The 15,605-nt window shown below is 46.4% G+C and overlaps 1 protein-coding gene across 1 annotated transcript in view; it reads left to right on the plus strand.

Moving 5' to 3' along the window:
• RASGRF2 (Ras protein specific guanine nucleotide releasing factor 2) overlaps positions 1 to 15,605 on the plus strand; it is a 1,049,304-nt gene that overhangs the window by 659,991 nt on the left and 373,708 nt on the right. The window contains 1 exon segment of the mRNA XM_053701460.1: positions 3,310 to 3,470. Coding sequence (XP_053557435.1) covers positions 3,310 to 3,470 — 161 coding nt within the window.

Raw genomic sequence — 15,605 nt, forward strand, 5'->3', positions numbered from 1 at the left:
ATTCAGGGTCCGTTTCAACATCCAAATCTAGTTTCTCTGCGGCTGACTGCCTGGAGATTGAACGCTTGATTTTATCTAAGCGGGGTTTCTCTGAGTCGGTCATAGATACCTTGATTCAGGCTCGAAAGCCTGTCACTAGGAAAATTTATCATAAGATATGGCGTAAATATCTTTATTGGTGCGAATCCAAAGGCTACTCATGGAGTAAGATCAGGATTCCTAGGATTTTGTCCTTTCTCCAAGAAGGATTGGAGAAGGGGTTATCAGCTAGTTCCTTAAAGGGACAGATTTCTGCTTTGTCAATCTTACTGCACAAGCGTCTGGCAGATTTCCCAGACGTTCAGTCGTTTTGTCAGGCTTTGGTTAGAATTAAGCCTGTGTTTAAATCCGTTGCTCCGCCATGGAGTTTGAATTTAGTTCTTAAAGTTCTTCAAGGGGTTCCGTTTGAACCTATGCATTCTATAGATATTAAACTTCTATCTTGGAAAGTTCTGTTTTTAGTTGCTATCTCTTCTGCTAGAAGAGTTTCTGCGCTATCTGCATTACAATGCGACTCGCCTTATCCTATATTCCATTCTGATAAGGTGGTTTTGCGTAACAAACCTGGATTCCTTCCTAAGGTTGTTTCTAATAAGAATATTAATCAGGAAATTGTTGTTCCTTCTCTGTGTCCTAACCCTTATTCTAAGAAGGAGCGTCTGTTACATAACTTGCACATGGTTCGTGCCTTGAAGTTTTACTTGCAAGCGACCAAGGATTTCCTTCAAACATCTTCTCTGTTTGTTGTCTATTCTGGAAAGCGTAGAGGTCAAAAAGCTACGGCTACCTCTCTTTCTTTTTGGCTTAAAAGCATCATCCGTTTGACATACGAGACTGCTGGACAGCAGCCTCCTGAAAGGATTACAGCTCATTCTACTAGAGCGGTGGCTTCCACATGGGCTTTTTAAAACAATGCTTCTTTTGAACAGATTTGTAAGGCTGCGACTTGGTCTTCCCTTCATACCTTTTCCAAATTTTCCAAATTTGATACTTTTGCTTCTTCGGAGGCTAGTTTTGGGAGAAAAGTTCTTCAAGCAGTGGTGCCTTCTGTTTAGGTATCTGTCTTGTCCCTCCCGTTCATCCGTGTCCTGTAGCTTTGGTATTGTATCCCACAAGTAAAGGATGAATCCGTGGACTCGTCGTATCTTATAGAAGAAAAGTAAATTTATGCTTACCTGATAAATTGATTTTTTCTATGATACGACGAGTCCACGGCCCGCCCTGTCAATTTAAGACAGATTATATTTTTTGATTTAAAACTTCAGTCACCTCTACACCTTTTAGTTTCTCCTTTTTCTTCCTATACCTTCTGTCGAATGACTGGGGGGGTGGAGTAAAGGGAGGAGCTATATAGACAGCTCTGCTGTGGTGCTCTTTGCCACTTCCTGTTAGCAGGAGGATAATATCCCACAAGTAAAGGATGAATCCGTGGACTCGTCGTATCATAGAAGAAATCAATTTATCAGGTAAGCATAAATTTACTTTTTCAAAGAATACAAAAGAATGAAAGCACTGTAGTTACACATAACAATCTAAACTGAAACCTCATTTTGCATATTTTAAATCCCTCACAAATTGCAATGAGTCACTCTTGGGCCCATATTAACTAGAATAGAGGGAATATCATGATATATATGGTCTCTCTTGGACCTATGGTATCTGAAAATAAATCGAATTCTACTTAGTGATATAGCATAGCAATATGCGGAAACATAGAGGTATCTATTAGTAATAGCTAACAAACATATTAGTAACTGATAATGTAGATGTGGGCTTTTGTATGAGAGGGTACAGTAACACCATTGATAAGATTGATAGCCCTCACAGGGTGTCTACCGGTTCGGGTCTGTAGATCCATGGGATATTTAGAAAAAGAACATAAATATTATGAAGACATTCTTTCCATAAGCTTCAGCTCCTTGTCACATCTCAGTCCCCCACTGACCAGCCACATCGCCAGGGGATGCCGATTTAGCATTCCATTTGTAGGAGTGTTGGAACCAGGCCTGATACCAAGCTTAGAGTCTAAATGGGTATTGTTTAATGGTGCCTGCCTGTCGTCATATGTTAGTGCTTCAGATTTAGCGGTATCGCTCGTGACGTTAACAGGACCTCCATCTTGCTTCACTTCACAGGTATCTAGGGGGTTTGCCAAAGTCGGAGCTGACCTGTATATCCCGTTCTCTTCTGATGTGTTGCCTTTTTCTTCTCTCAAACTCCCTGCGAAGGAAGGCAAACTGATCCTCCATCTTGTAGGATATCAGACAGCATTAGAAGTGCAATTATGTCAGACTCCACAGTTGTAGATGATAGGCTTATATTCTCAGGATCTCTGTTGACAGCATCTCTTTCACTTGACTATTACATAGGAGTGCAGCCTAAGCGGTGAAGTGTGTCACTCTCAGCGGACAAGAGCCACTTTTACCCGGCCTGATGTCTGACCGGGGGGTATTGTGAAAGTGGCACCGCCGCCAACAGTCGGTTCGAAACTTCTGAGGTCTGGATTACGATAAACAGGGTATCTGCTAACTCCCAACCTTTCTTTCAGTGTGTACTATAGATTCAAACACTAGATGGGATGTTAGTAGAGAGATAATTATCATTTAGTTCAAGATATGTTCGGAGCTACTGATATTCATGACTGAACTTGGCTACGGCTTAGACAATCCAACCCCCCCCCCCATATTTAATTTTTTATCGAATGGTTCTGGCATGCACCTCATTAACCTGCTTTGTTCTTCCTGCCTTTCTACTACTTCTCCTTTTCTTGGCTATACGGTAGACTGAGATGGATCAGCAGTTGGGAAGGATTAAAGCTCTTGATGTGTTGAATCATTTTTGCCTGCCTCCTGATGGAGGGGAGAGAGTTTAATCTCTGTTATGGCTTATGGACTCTCACCACCATGAAAGAAATGTATAAGGTGAGAATAAATTATGTTTTTCTGGGTACACAGAGTAGATGGAGCTCTAAAACCAAGCATGATCAATGCATCCAAAATTTGCTTTCGTGAGTGCTCTCCTGCAAAGTGTCCCTTTAATTATTATTATTTTTTTAATATTGACAACTATGACCACATACTCCAAGCAAAGCAACCAATATCATGCACCTAAATAAGTGATATTCATTGAGACATTTCCCCAGAAATACAACAGAAAAAAGTATAAAATTTACTTAGAACAACTAAACAACCTGAGTATCTGAATAAATAAATATAGTCTTTAATTGTATTTTATGAAACGGTAATTACATTTTTTTGTTTTTTATTTTAGGTACCCTCATTCAAGTTCCTTCAGTAGAAAGAGGGAAGCTAAGTAAAGTTCGCCTAGGACCTTTGTCTTTGAAAAGAGAAGGGGAAAGACAATGCTTTCTATTTACAAAGCACTTTTTAATATGCACCAGAAGTTCAGGGGGCAAGTTGCACTTACTGAAGGTAAGATGCCCATAGTGATCAGTGAATATAAATATCCTTTTCAGCTTAGAAAATCATTATATTGAATAAACAGAGAAGCTATTTATATTAGTGAGCTTATAGATACACACTTAGTGTTATAGTAAATTTTGTGTGCATATCAAAAATATTTGTGGTTATATTCATAATTAAGCAGTGGTTATCTTATCATAATTCAACTAAAGATAATTAAAACATCTTTATAACATTATTCATTATTTTGAAGTAGATACCCACAATGTCACCTGTAGATCACCTCCCATAAATATGGTATACAGTAAATTACAGATATAACCCTCCACCCTTTATGGTACTTGTCTTTGTTTTATTCTACTCTGCAGGCTTGCATCTTATGATATACAACTGTGTAATAAAAAAGTGCTTTACATATAAATAAATATATATATAAACAACAGACACAAAGGAGGGCACTAGCGGGTCTTTATAACATCCAAACAATATCTTTATTAAAGGGATATTCCAGCCAAAATTGGAAACCACATGGGTGCATTTCGGTATTGAACAGAAGCAATTTTGTAATATACATGTGTTAGCAAAAATGCTTCTAATAAAAGCTATAGCTGTTACAAAAGTGTATTTAAGTATGCACCGTGCACCAGCATTTTAAACACAGCACTTGCTTAGAGAGCCTAAGGTGCTTGTACCATCTGTTAATGACTCAATTTGTTACTTGCTGAGATGATACAAGCCCCAGTGATGATCTGAGCAGCTGTATTATTTAAAATGCTGGTGCACTGAGAGTATCTAGCTGTGCTTCACATGCACGTGCAGAGAAAAATGTTAACACTAAAACAGTGATAACTTTTACTAGAAGCATTTTTGCCAATACATGTATATTGCAAATATGTTTCTCTTCAAAGATGTAATTAATCTATGTACATTTATATTTTGACTGGAATGTCCCTTTAAGTGTATAACATCATATAATAGTCAATTGACTATTACCGTATATGATGTTATACACTTAATAAAGATATTGTTTGGATGTTTTAAAGACCCATGAGTGTCCTCCTTTGTGCCTGTTGTTTTATGAATATTATTGAGGAGTCACCTAGGCTATGTTTGTGATATCAATGAGTGAGTGCATGGAATTGATGGAATATATATATATATATATATATATATATATATATATATATACAGTGTATATATATATATATATATATATATATATATATATATATATATATATATATATGTGTATATATATATATATATATATATATATATATATATATGTATATATATATATATATATATATATATATGTATATATATATACACATTAGTCCTAAAGCCTGTGTACACAGGCCATTTTTTTGCAGTACTGCAGTCCCACCCCTTGCTCCCCCCTCTCTTTTGATCTCTCTCTCCCCCTCTCTTTTGCTCTCTCTCTCTCCCCCCTCTCTTTTGCTCTCTGTCTCCCTCCTCTCTTTTGCTCGCTCTCTCCCCCCTCTCTTTTGCGCTCTCTCCCCCCCCCTCTCTTTTGGGCCCTCTCTTCCCCCCTCTCTTTTGCGCCCTCTCTCCACCTCTCTTTTGCTCTCCCTCTCCCCCTCTCTTTTGCTCTCTTTCTCCCCCTCTCTTTTGCTCTCTCTCTCCCCCTCTCGTTTGCTCTCTCTCTCCCCCCCTCTCTTTTGCTCTCTCTCTTCCCCCCTCTCTTTTGCTCTCTCTCTTCCCCCCTCTCTTTTGCTCTCTCTCTTCCCCCTTCTCTTTTGCTCTCTCTTTCCCCCCTCTCTTTTGCTCTCTTTCTTTCTCTTCCCCCTCTCTTTTGCTCTCTCTCTCTTCTCCTCTCTTGCAGTCTCTCTCTCTCTCTCTCTCTCTCTCCCTCTCTTGCTCTCACCCCCCTCTCTTTTGCTCTCCCTCTCTCCCCCCTCTCTTTTGCTCTCTCCCCCTCTTTTGCTCTCTCTCCCCCCCCTCTCTTTTGCTCTCTCTCTCCCCCCTCTTTTGCTCGCTCTCTCCCCCCTCTTTTGCTCGCTGTCTCCCCCCTCTTTTGTGCTCTTTCCCCCTCTCTTTTGTGCTCTCTCCCCCTCTCTTTTGCTCTCTCTCTCCCCCTCTCTTTTGCTCTCTCTCCCCTTCTCGTTTGCTCTCTCTCCCCCTCTCTTTTGCTCTCTTTCTCTCCCCCCTCTCTTTTGCTCTCTCTCTCTTCCCCTCTCTTGCTCTCTCTCTCTCTCCCCTCTCTTGCTCTCCCCCCCCTCTCTTTTGCTCTCTCTCTCCCCCCTCTCTTTTGCTCTCTCTCTCCCCCTCTCTTGCTCTCTCTCTCCCCCTTTCTTGCTCTCTCTCCTCCTCTCTTTTGCGCTCTCTTTCTCCCACCTCTCTTTTGCTCTCTCTCCCCCTCTCTTTTGCTCTCTCTCTCTTCCCCTCTCTTGCTCTCTCTCTCTCTCTTGCTCTCACCCCCTCTCTTTTGCTCTCTCTCTCTCCCCCTCTCTTGCTCTCTCTCCCCCTCTCTTGCTCTCTCTCCCCCTCTTTTGTGCTCACTCCCCCTCTCTTTTGCTCTCTCACTCTCTCTCTCCCACCTCTCTTTTGCTCTCTCTCCTCCTCTCTTTTGCTCTCTCTCTCTCCCCCTCTCTTTTGCTCTCTCTCCCCCCTCTCTTTTGCTCTCTCTCTCTCCCCCCTCTCTTTTGCTTCTCTCTTTCCCCCCTCTCTTTTGCTCTCTCTTCCCCCCTCTCTTTTGCTCTCTTCCCCCCTCTCTTTTGCTCTCTCTCTTTCTCTCCCCCTTTTTTCTTGCTCCCTCTCTCTCTCTCTCTCTCTCTCTCCCCCTCTCTTGCTCTCACCCCCCTCTCTTTTGCTCTCTCTCTCCCCCCCCCTTCTCTTTTGCTCTCTCTCTCCCCTCTCTTTTGCTCTCTCTCTCCCCCTCTCTTTTGCTCTCTCTCTCCCCTTCTCATTTGCTCTCTCTCCCCCCTCTCTTTTGCTCTCTCTCTCCCCACTCTCTTTTGCTCTCTCTCTTTTCCCCTTTCTTGCTCCCTCTCTCTCTCTCTCCCCCTCTCTTGCTCTCACCCCCCTCTCTTTTGCTCTCTCTCTCCCCCTTCTCTTTTGCTCTCTCTCTCCCCTCTCTTTTGCTCTCTCTCTCCCCCTCTCTTTTGCTCTCTCTCCCCTTCTCATTTGCTCTCTCTCCCCCCTCTCTTTTGCTCTCTCTCTCCCCCTCTCTTTTGCTCTCTCTCTCTTCCCCTCTCTTGCTCTCTCTCTCCCTCTCCCCTCTCTTGCTCTCACACCCTCTCTTTTGCTCTCTCTCCCCCCTCTCTCTTGCTCTCCCCCTCTCTTTTGGGCTCTCTTTCTCCCACCTCTCTTTTGCTCTCTCTCTCCCCCCTCTCTTTTGCTCAATTCCCCCCTCTCTTTTGCTCTCTCTCTCCCCCCTCTCTTTTGCTCTCTCTCTCTTCCCCTCTCTTGCTCTCTCTCTCTCTCCCCCTCTCTTGCTCTAACCCCCTCTCTTTTGCTCCCACCCCCTCTCTTTTGCTCTCTTTCTCTCCCCCCTCTCTTTTGCTCTCTCTCTCCCCCTCTTTTGCTCTCTCTCTCCCCCCTCTCTTTTGCTCTCTCTCTCTTCCCCTCTCTTGCTCTCTCTCTCTCTCTCTCCCCCTCTCTTGCGCTAACCCCCTCTTGTTTGCTCTCACCCCCTCTCTTTTGCTCTCTCTCTCCCCCCTCTCTTTTGCTCTCTCTCCCCCTCTTTTGCTCTCTCTCTCCCCCTCTTTCGCTCTCTCTCCCCTCCTCTCTTTTGCTCTCTCTCTCCACCCCTCTCTTTAGCTCTCTCTCCCCCTCTTTTGCTCTCTCTCCCCTGTTTTGCTCGTTCTCTCCCCCTCTTTTGCTCTCTCTCCCCTCCTCTCTTTTGCTCTCTCTCTCCACCCCTCTCTTTAGCTCTCTCTCCCCCTCTTTTGCTCTCTCTCCCCTGTTTTGCTCGCTCTCTCCCCCTCTTTTGCTCTCTCTCTCCTCCTCTCTTTTGCTCTGTCTCTCTCCCCCCTCTCTTTTGCTTTCTCTCTCTCCCTTCTCTTTTGCTCTCTCTCACCCCCCTCTTTTGTGCTCTCTCTCTCCCCTGCTCTTTTGCTCTCCCCCCCTTTATTTGCTCTCTCCCCCTCTCTTTTGCTCTCTATCCCCCTCTTTTGCTCTCTCTCCCCCCTCTCTTTTGCTCTCTATCCCCCTCTTTTGCTCTCTCTCCCCACCTCTCTTTTGCTCTCTCTCTCCTCCTCTCTTTTGCTCTGTCTCTCTCCCCCCTCTCTTTTGCTCTCTCTCTCCCCCCTCTCTTTTGCTTTCTCCCTCCCCTTCTCTTTTGCTCTCTCTCTCCCCTCTCTTTTGCGCTCTCTCTCTCTCCCCCTCCCCGCTTTTTTGCTCTCCCCCCCCCCTTTCTTTTGCTCTCTCCCCCTCTCTTTTACTCTCTCTCTCTCTCTCCCCCTCTTTTGCTCTCTCTCTCCCCCTCTTTTGCTCTCTCTCTCCCCCTCTTTTGCTCTCTCTCTCCCCTCTCTTTGCTCTTCCTCTCCCCTCTCTTGCTCTCTCTCTCCCCCTCTCTTGCTCTCTCTCTCCCCCTCTCTTTTGCTCTCTGTCTCCCCCCTCTCTTTTGCTCTCTCTGCCCCCTCTCTTTTGCTCTCTCTCCCCTCTCTTTTGCTCTCTTTCTCCCCCCCCATCTCTTTTGCTCTCTCTCTCCCCCTCTTTTGCTCTCTCTCTCTGCCCTCTTTTTACTCTCTCTCTCTCCCCCTCTCTTTTGCGCCCCCTTTCCCCCTCTCTTTTGCTCTCTCTCTCTCCCCCTCTCTTTTGCTCTCTCTCCCCCTCTTATTTGCTCTATTTCAATCTCCCCCTCTCCTTTGCTCTCTCCCCCCTCTCTTTTGCTCTCTCTTTCCCCTCTCTCTGTTGCTCTTTCTCCCCCCCCCACTCTTTTGCTCTCTTCCCCCCTCTCTTTTGCTCACTCTCTCCTCCCCTCTCTTTTGCTCTCTCTCTCTTCCCCTCTCTTGTTCTCTCTCTCTCTCCCCCTCTCTTGCTCTCACCCCCTCTCTCTTTTGCTCTCTCTCTCTCTCCCCCCTCTCTTTTGCTCAATCTCCTCCCTCTCTTTTGCTCTCTCTCTCCCCCCCTCTTGCTCTCTTTCTCCCCCTCTCTTTTGCGCTCTCTTTCTCCCCCGCTCTTTTGCACTTTCCCCCTCTCTTTTACTCTCTCACTCTCTCTCCCACCTCTCTTTTGCCCTCTCTCTCCTCCACTTTTGCTCTCTCTCTCCCCCCTTCTCTTTTGCTCTCTCTCTCTCCCCTCTCTTTTGTGCTCTTTCTCTCCCCCCTCTTTTGCGCTCTCTCTCTCTCCCCCCCTTTCTTTTGCGCTCTCCCCCTCTCTTTTGCTCTCTCTCTCTCCCCCTCTTTTGCTCTCTCTCCCCATCTTTTGCTCTCTCTCTTCCCCCTTTCTTTTGCTTTCTCTCTCCCCCTTCTCTTTTGCTCTCCCCCCATTTCTTTAGCTCTCTCCCCCTCTCTTTTGCTCTCTCTCTCCCTCTCTTTTGCTCTCTCTCTCCCTCTCTTTTGCTCTCTCTCTCGCCCTCTTTTGCGCTCTCTCTCCCCCTCTCTTGCTCTCTCTCTCTCCCCCTCTCTTTTGCTCTTTCTCTCCCCCACTCTCTTGCTCTCTCTCTCCCCCCTCTCTTTTACTCTCTCACTCTCTCTCCCACCTCTCTTTTGCCCTCTCCTCCACTTTTGCTCTCTCTCTCTCCCCCCTTCTCTTTTGCTCTCTCTCTCCCCTCTCTTTTGTGCTCTTTCTCTCCCCCCTCTTTTGCGCTCTCTCTCCCCCCTTTCTTTTGTGCTCTCCCCCTCTCTTTTGCTCTCTCTCTCTCCCCCTCTTTTGCTCTCTCTCCTCATCTTTTGCTCTCTCTCTTCCCCCTTTCTTTTGCTTTCTCTCTCCCCCTTCTCTTTTGCTCTCCCCCCCATTTCTTTAGCTCTCTCCCCCTCTCTTTTGCTCTCTCTCTCCCTATCTTTTGCTCTCTCTCTCCCTCTCTTTTGCTCTCTCTCTCGCCCTCTTTTGCGCTCTCTCTCCCCCTCTCTTGCTCTCTCTCTCTCCCCCTCTCTTTTGCTCTTTCTCTCCCCCACTCTCTTGCTCTCTTTCTCCACCCTTTCTTTTGCTCTCTCTCTCTCCCCCTCTTTTTGCTCTCTCTCCCCCTCTTTTTGCTCTCTCCCCTCTCTTTTTTGCTCTCTCCTCCCTCTATTTTGCTCTCTCCCCCCCTCTCCTTTGCTCTCTTCCCCCCCTCTTTTGCTCTCTTTCCCCCCTCTCTTTTTCTCTCTTCTCCCCTCTCTTTTGCTCTCTCTCTTCTCCCCTCTCTTTTGCTCTCTCTCTCCCCCTCTCTTTTGCTCTCTCTCCCCCTCTCTTGCTCTCTCTCTCCCCCTCTTTTGCGCTCTCTCTCCCCCTCTCTTGCTCTCTCTCTCTCCCCCTCTCTTTTGCTCTTTCTCTCCCCCACTCTCTTGCTCTCTCTCTCCCCCCTCTCTTTTACTCTCTCACTCTCTCTCCCACCTCTCTTTTGCCCTCTCTCTCCTCCACTTTTGCTCTCTCTCTCTCCCCCCTTCTCTTTTGCTCTCTCTCTCCCCTCTCTTTTGTGCTCTTTCTCTCCCCCCTCTTTTGCGCTCTCTCTCTCTCCCCCCCTTTCTTTTGTGCTCTCCCCCTCTCTTTTGCTCTCTCTCTCTCCCCCTCTTTTGCTCTCTCTCCCCATCTTTTGCTCTCTCTCTTCCCCCTTTCTTTTGCTTTCTCTCTCCCCCTTCTCTTTTGTTCTCCCCCCCCCATTTCTTTAGCTCTCTCCCCCTCTCTTTTGCTCTCTCTCTCCCTCTCTTTTGCTCTCTCTCTCCCTCTCTTTTGCTCTCTCTCTCCCTCTCTTTTGCTCTCTCTCTCGCCCTCTTTTGTGCTCTCTCTCCCCCTCTCTTGCTCTCTCTCTCTCCCCCTCTCTTTTGCTCTTTCTCTCCCCCACTCTCTTGCTCTCTTTCTCCACCCTTTCTTTCTCCAACATAGGTGTGTCCGGTCCACGGCGTCATCCTTACTTGTGGGATATTCTCTTCCCCAACAGGAAATGGCAAAGAGCCCAGCAAAGCTGGTCACATGATCCCTCCTAGGCTCCGCCTACCCCAGTCATTCTCTTTGCCGTTGTACAGGCAACATCTCCACGGAGATGGCTTAGAGTTTTTTAGTGTTTAACTGTAGTTTTTATTATTCAATCAAGAGTTTGTTATTTTGAAATAGTGCTGGTATGTACTATTTACTCAGAAACAGAAAAGAGATGAAGATTTCTGTTTGTATGAGGAAAATGATTTTAGCAACCGTCACTAAAATCCATGGCTGTTCCACACAGGACTGTTGAGAGCAATTAACTTCAGTTGGGGGAACAGTGTGCAGTCTCTTGCTGCTTGAGGTATGACACATTCTAACAAGACGATGTAATGCTGGAAGCTGTCATTTTCCCTATGGGATCCGGTAAGCCATGTTTATTACGATCGTAAATAAGGGCTTCACAAGGGCTTATTAAAACTGTAGACTTTTTCTGGGCTAAATCGATTCATTATCAACACATATTTAGCCTTGAGGAATCATTTTATCTGGGTATTTTGATATAATACTATCGGCAGGCACTGTTTTAGACACCTTATTCTTAGGGGCTTTCCCAAAGCTTAAGCAGAGCCTCATTTTCGCGCCGGTGTGGCGCACTTGTTTTTGAGAGGCATGGCATGCAGTCGCATGTGAGAGGAGCTCTGATACTTAGAAAAGACTTTCTGAAGGCGTCATTTGGTATCGTATTCCCCTTTGGGCTTGGTTGGGTCTCAGCAAAGCAGATACCAGGGACTGTAAAGGGGTTAAAGTTCAAAACGGCTCCGGTTCCGTTATTTTAAGGGTTAAAGCTTCCAAATTTGGTGTGCAATACTTTTAAGGCTTTAAGACACTGTGGTGAAAATTTGGTGAATTTTGAACAATTCCTTCATGTTTTTTCGCAATTGCAGTAATAAAGAAGGATTGTAAAAAGCATTCCTGGACAAACATTACCAGTTCGTGGCGCTTCCTTTCGGATTAGCCACTGCTCCAAGGATTTTCACAAAGGTACTAGGGTCCCTTCTAGCTGTGCTAAGACCAAGGGGCATTGCTGTAGTACCTTACTTGGACGACATTCTGATTCAAGCGTCGTCCCTTCCTCAAGCAAAGGCTCACACGGACATTGTCCTGGCCTTTCTCAGATCTCACGGGTGGAAAGTGAACGTGGAAAAGAGTTCTCTATCCCCGTCAACAAGGGTTCCCTTCTTGGGAACAATAATAGACTCCTTAGAAATGAGGATTTTTCTGACAGAAGCCAGAAAAACAAAGCTTCTAGACTCTTGTCGGATACTTCATTCCGTTCCTCTTCCTTCCATAGCTCAGTGCATGGAAGTGATCGGGTTGATGGTAGCGGCAATGGACATAGTTCCTTTTGCGCGCATTCATCTAAGACCATTACAACTGTGCATGCTCAGTCAGTGGAATGGGGACTATACAGACTTGTCTCCGAAGATACAAGTAAATCAGAGGACCAGAGACTCACTCCGTTGGTGGCTGTCCCTGGACAACCTGTCACAAGGGATGACATTCCGCAGACCAGAGTGGGTCATTGTCACGACCGACGCCAGTCTGATGGGCTGGGGCGCGGTCTGGGGATCCCTGAAAGCTCAGGGTCTTTGGTCTCGGGAAGAATCTCTTCTACCGATAAATATTCTGGAACTGAGAGCGATATTCAATGCTCTCAAGGCTTGGCCTCAGCTAGCGAGGGCCAAGTTCATACGGTTTCAATCAGACAACATGACAACTGTTGCGTACATCAACCATCAGGGGGGAACAAGGAGTTCCCTAGCGATGGAAGAAGTGACCAAAATCATTCTATGGGCGGAGTCTCACTCCTGCCACCTGTCTGCTATCCACATCCCAGGAGTGGAAAATTGGGAAGCGGATTTTCTGAGTCGTCAGACATTGCATCCGGGGGAGTGGGAACTCCATCCGGAAATCTTTGCCCAAGTCACTCAGCTGTGGGGCATTCCAGACATGGATCTGATGGCCTCTCGTCAGAACTTCAAAGTTCCTTGCTACGGGTCCAGATCCAGGGATCCCAAGGCGGCTCTAGTGGATGCACTAGTAGCACCTTGGACCTTCAAACTAGCTTATGTGTTCCCGCCGTTTCCTCTCATCCCCAGGCTGGTAGCCAGGATCAATCAGGAGAGGGCGTCGGTGATCTTGATAGCTCCTGCGTGGCCACGCAGGACTTGGTATGCAGATCTGGTGAATATGTCATCGGCTCCACCTTGGAAGCTACCTTTGAGACGAGACCTTCTTGTTCAGGGTCCGTTCGAACATCCGAATCTGGTTTCACTCCAGCTGACTGCTTGGAGATTGAACGCTTGATTTTATCGAAGCGAGGGTTCTCAGATTCTGTTATTGATACTCTTGTTCAGGCCAGAAAGCCTGTAACTAGAAAGATTTACCACAAAATTTGGAAAAAATATATCTGTTGGTGTGAATCTAAAGGATTCTCTTGGGACAAGGTTAAGATTCCTAGGATTCTATCCTTCCTTCAAGAAGGATTGGAAAAAGGATTATCTGCAAGTTCCCTGAAGGGACAGATTTCTGCCTTGTCGGTGTTACTTCAAAAAAGACTGGCTGCTGTGCCAGATGTTCAAGCCTTTGTTCAGGCTCTGGTTAGAATTAAGCCTGTTTACAAACCTTTGACTCCTCCTTGGAGTCTCAATTTAGTTCTTTCAGTTCTTCAGGGGGTTCCGTTTGAACCCTTGCATTCCGTTGATATTAAGTTATTATCTTGGAAAGTTTTGTTTTTAGTTGCAATTTCTTCTGCCAGAAGAGTTTCAGAATTATCTGCTCTGCAGTGTTCTCCTCCTTATCTGGTGTTCCATGCAGATAAGGTGGTTTTACGTACTAAACCTGGTTTTCTTCCAAAAGTTGTTTCTAACAAAAACATTAACCAGGAGATTATCGTACCTTCTCTGTGTCCGAAACCAGTTTCAAAGAAGGAACGTTTGTTGCACAATTTGGATGTTGTTCGCGCTCTAAAATTCTATTTAGATGCTACAAAGGATTTTAGACAAACATCTTCCTTGTTTGTTGTGTATTCTGGTAAAAGGAGAGGTCAAAAGGCAACTTCTACCTCTCTCTCTTTTTGGATTAAAAGCATCATCAGATTGGCTTACGAGACTGCCGGACGGCAGCCTCCCGAAAGAATCACAGCTCATTCCACTAGGGCTGTGGCTTCCACATGGGCCTTCAAGAACGAGGCTTCTGTTGATCAGATATGTAGGGCAGCGACTTGGTCTTCACTGCACACTTTTACCAAATTTTACAAGTTTGATACTTTTGCTTCTTCTGAGGCTATTTTTGGGAGAAAGGTTTTGCAAGCCGTGGTGCCTTCCATTTAGGTGACCTGATTTGCTCCCTCCCTTCATCCGTGTCCTAAAGCTTTGGTATTGGTTCCCACAAGTAAGGATGACGCCGTGGACCGGACACACCTATGTTGGAGAAAACAGAATTTATGTTTACCTGATAAATTACTTTCTCCAACGGTGTGTCCGGTCCACGGCCCGCCCTGGTTTTTTTAATCAGGTCTGATAATTTATTTTCTTTAACTACAGTCACCACGGTACCATATGGTTTCTCCTATGCAAATATTCCTCCTTAACGTCGGTCGAATGACTGGGGTAGGCGGAGCCTAGGAGGGATCATGTGACCAGCTTTGCTGGGCTCTTTGCCATTTCCTGTTGGGGAAGAGAATATCCCACAAGTAAGGATGACGCCGTGGACCGGACACACCGTTGGAGAAAGTAATTTATCAGGTAAACATAAATTCTGTTTTTGCTCTCTCTCTCTCCCCCTCTTTTTGCTCTCTCTCCCCCTCTCTTTTTTGCTCTCTCCTCCCTCTATTTTGCTCTCTTCCCCCTCTCCTTTGCTCTCTTCCCCCCCCTCTTTTGCTCTCTTCCCCCCCTCTCTTTTTCTCTCTTCCCCCCTCTCTTTTTGCTCTCTCTCTTCTCCCCTCTCTTTTGCTCTCTCTCTCCCCCTCTCTTTTGCTCTCTCTCCCCCTCTCTTGCTCTCTCTCCCCCTCTTTTGCTCTCTTCCCCCCTCTCTTTTGCTCTCTTCCCCCCTCTCTTTTGCTCTCTCTCACCCCCTCTCTTTTGCTCTCTCTCCCCCTCTCTTACTCTCTCTCTCCCCCTCTTGCTCTCTCTCTCTCTCCCCCTCTCTTGCTCTCTCCCCCCTCTCTTGCTCTCTCTTCCCCCTCTTTTGCTCTCTCTCCCCCCCTCTCTTGCTCTCTCTCTCTCCTCCTTTCTTGCTCTCTCACTCCCCCTCTTTTGTGCTCTCTCTCTCCCCCTTCTCTTTTGCTCTCTCTTCCCCCCCCTTTCTTTTGTTCTCTCCCCCTCTCTTTTGCTCTCTCTCTCCCCCTCTTTTGCTCTCTCTCTCTCCCCCTCTCTTTTGCTCTCTCCCCCCTCTCTTTTGGTCTCTCTCCCCCCTCTCTTTTTCTCTCTTTCCCCTCTCTCTCTCTCTCTCTCTCTCTCTCCCTCCCTCCTCTCTTTTGCTCTCTCCCCCCATCTCCTTTGCTCTCTCTCCCCCATCTCTTTTGCTCTCTCTTCCCCCTCTCTTGCTCTCTCTCTCTCTCCCCCCCTCTCCACCCCTCTCTTTTGCTCTCTCTCTCCCCCTCTTATTTGCTCTCTCTCCCTCTCTCTTTTGCTCTCTCTCTCCCTCTCTCTTTTGCTCTCTCTCTCACTTTCTTTTGCTCTCTCCCCTCTATTTTGCTCTCTCCCCCTCTCTTATGCTCTCTCCTCCTCTCTTTTGCTCTCTCCCCCTCTCTTTTGCTCTCTCTCTCCTCCTCTCTTTTGTTCTATCTCCCTCTCTCTCTTGCTCTCTCTCTCCCTCTCTCTTTTGCTCTCTCCCCCTCTCTTATGCTCTCTCCCCCTCTCTTTTGCTCTCTCCCCCTCTCTTTTGCTCTCTCTCCCCCCTCTTTTGCTCTATCTCTCCCCCTCTTTTTTGCTCTTTCTCTCCTCCCTCTCTTTTGCTCTCTCTCTCTCCCACTCTCTTTTACTCTCTCTCTCCCTATCTTTTGCTCTCTCTCCCCCTCTCTTTTGCTCTCTCCCCACTCTTTTTAGCTCTCTCTCT

The sequence above is a fragment of the Bombina bombina genome, chromosome 2, assembly GCF_027579735.1.
Source record: "Bombina bombina isolate aBomBom1 chromosome 2, aBomBom1.pri, whole genome shotgun sequence".
NCBI lineage: Eukaryota > Metazoa > Chordata > Amphibia > Anura > Bombinatoridae > Bombina > Bombina bombina.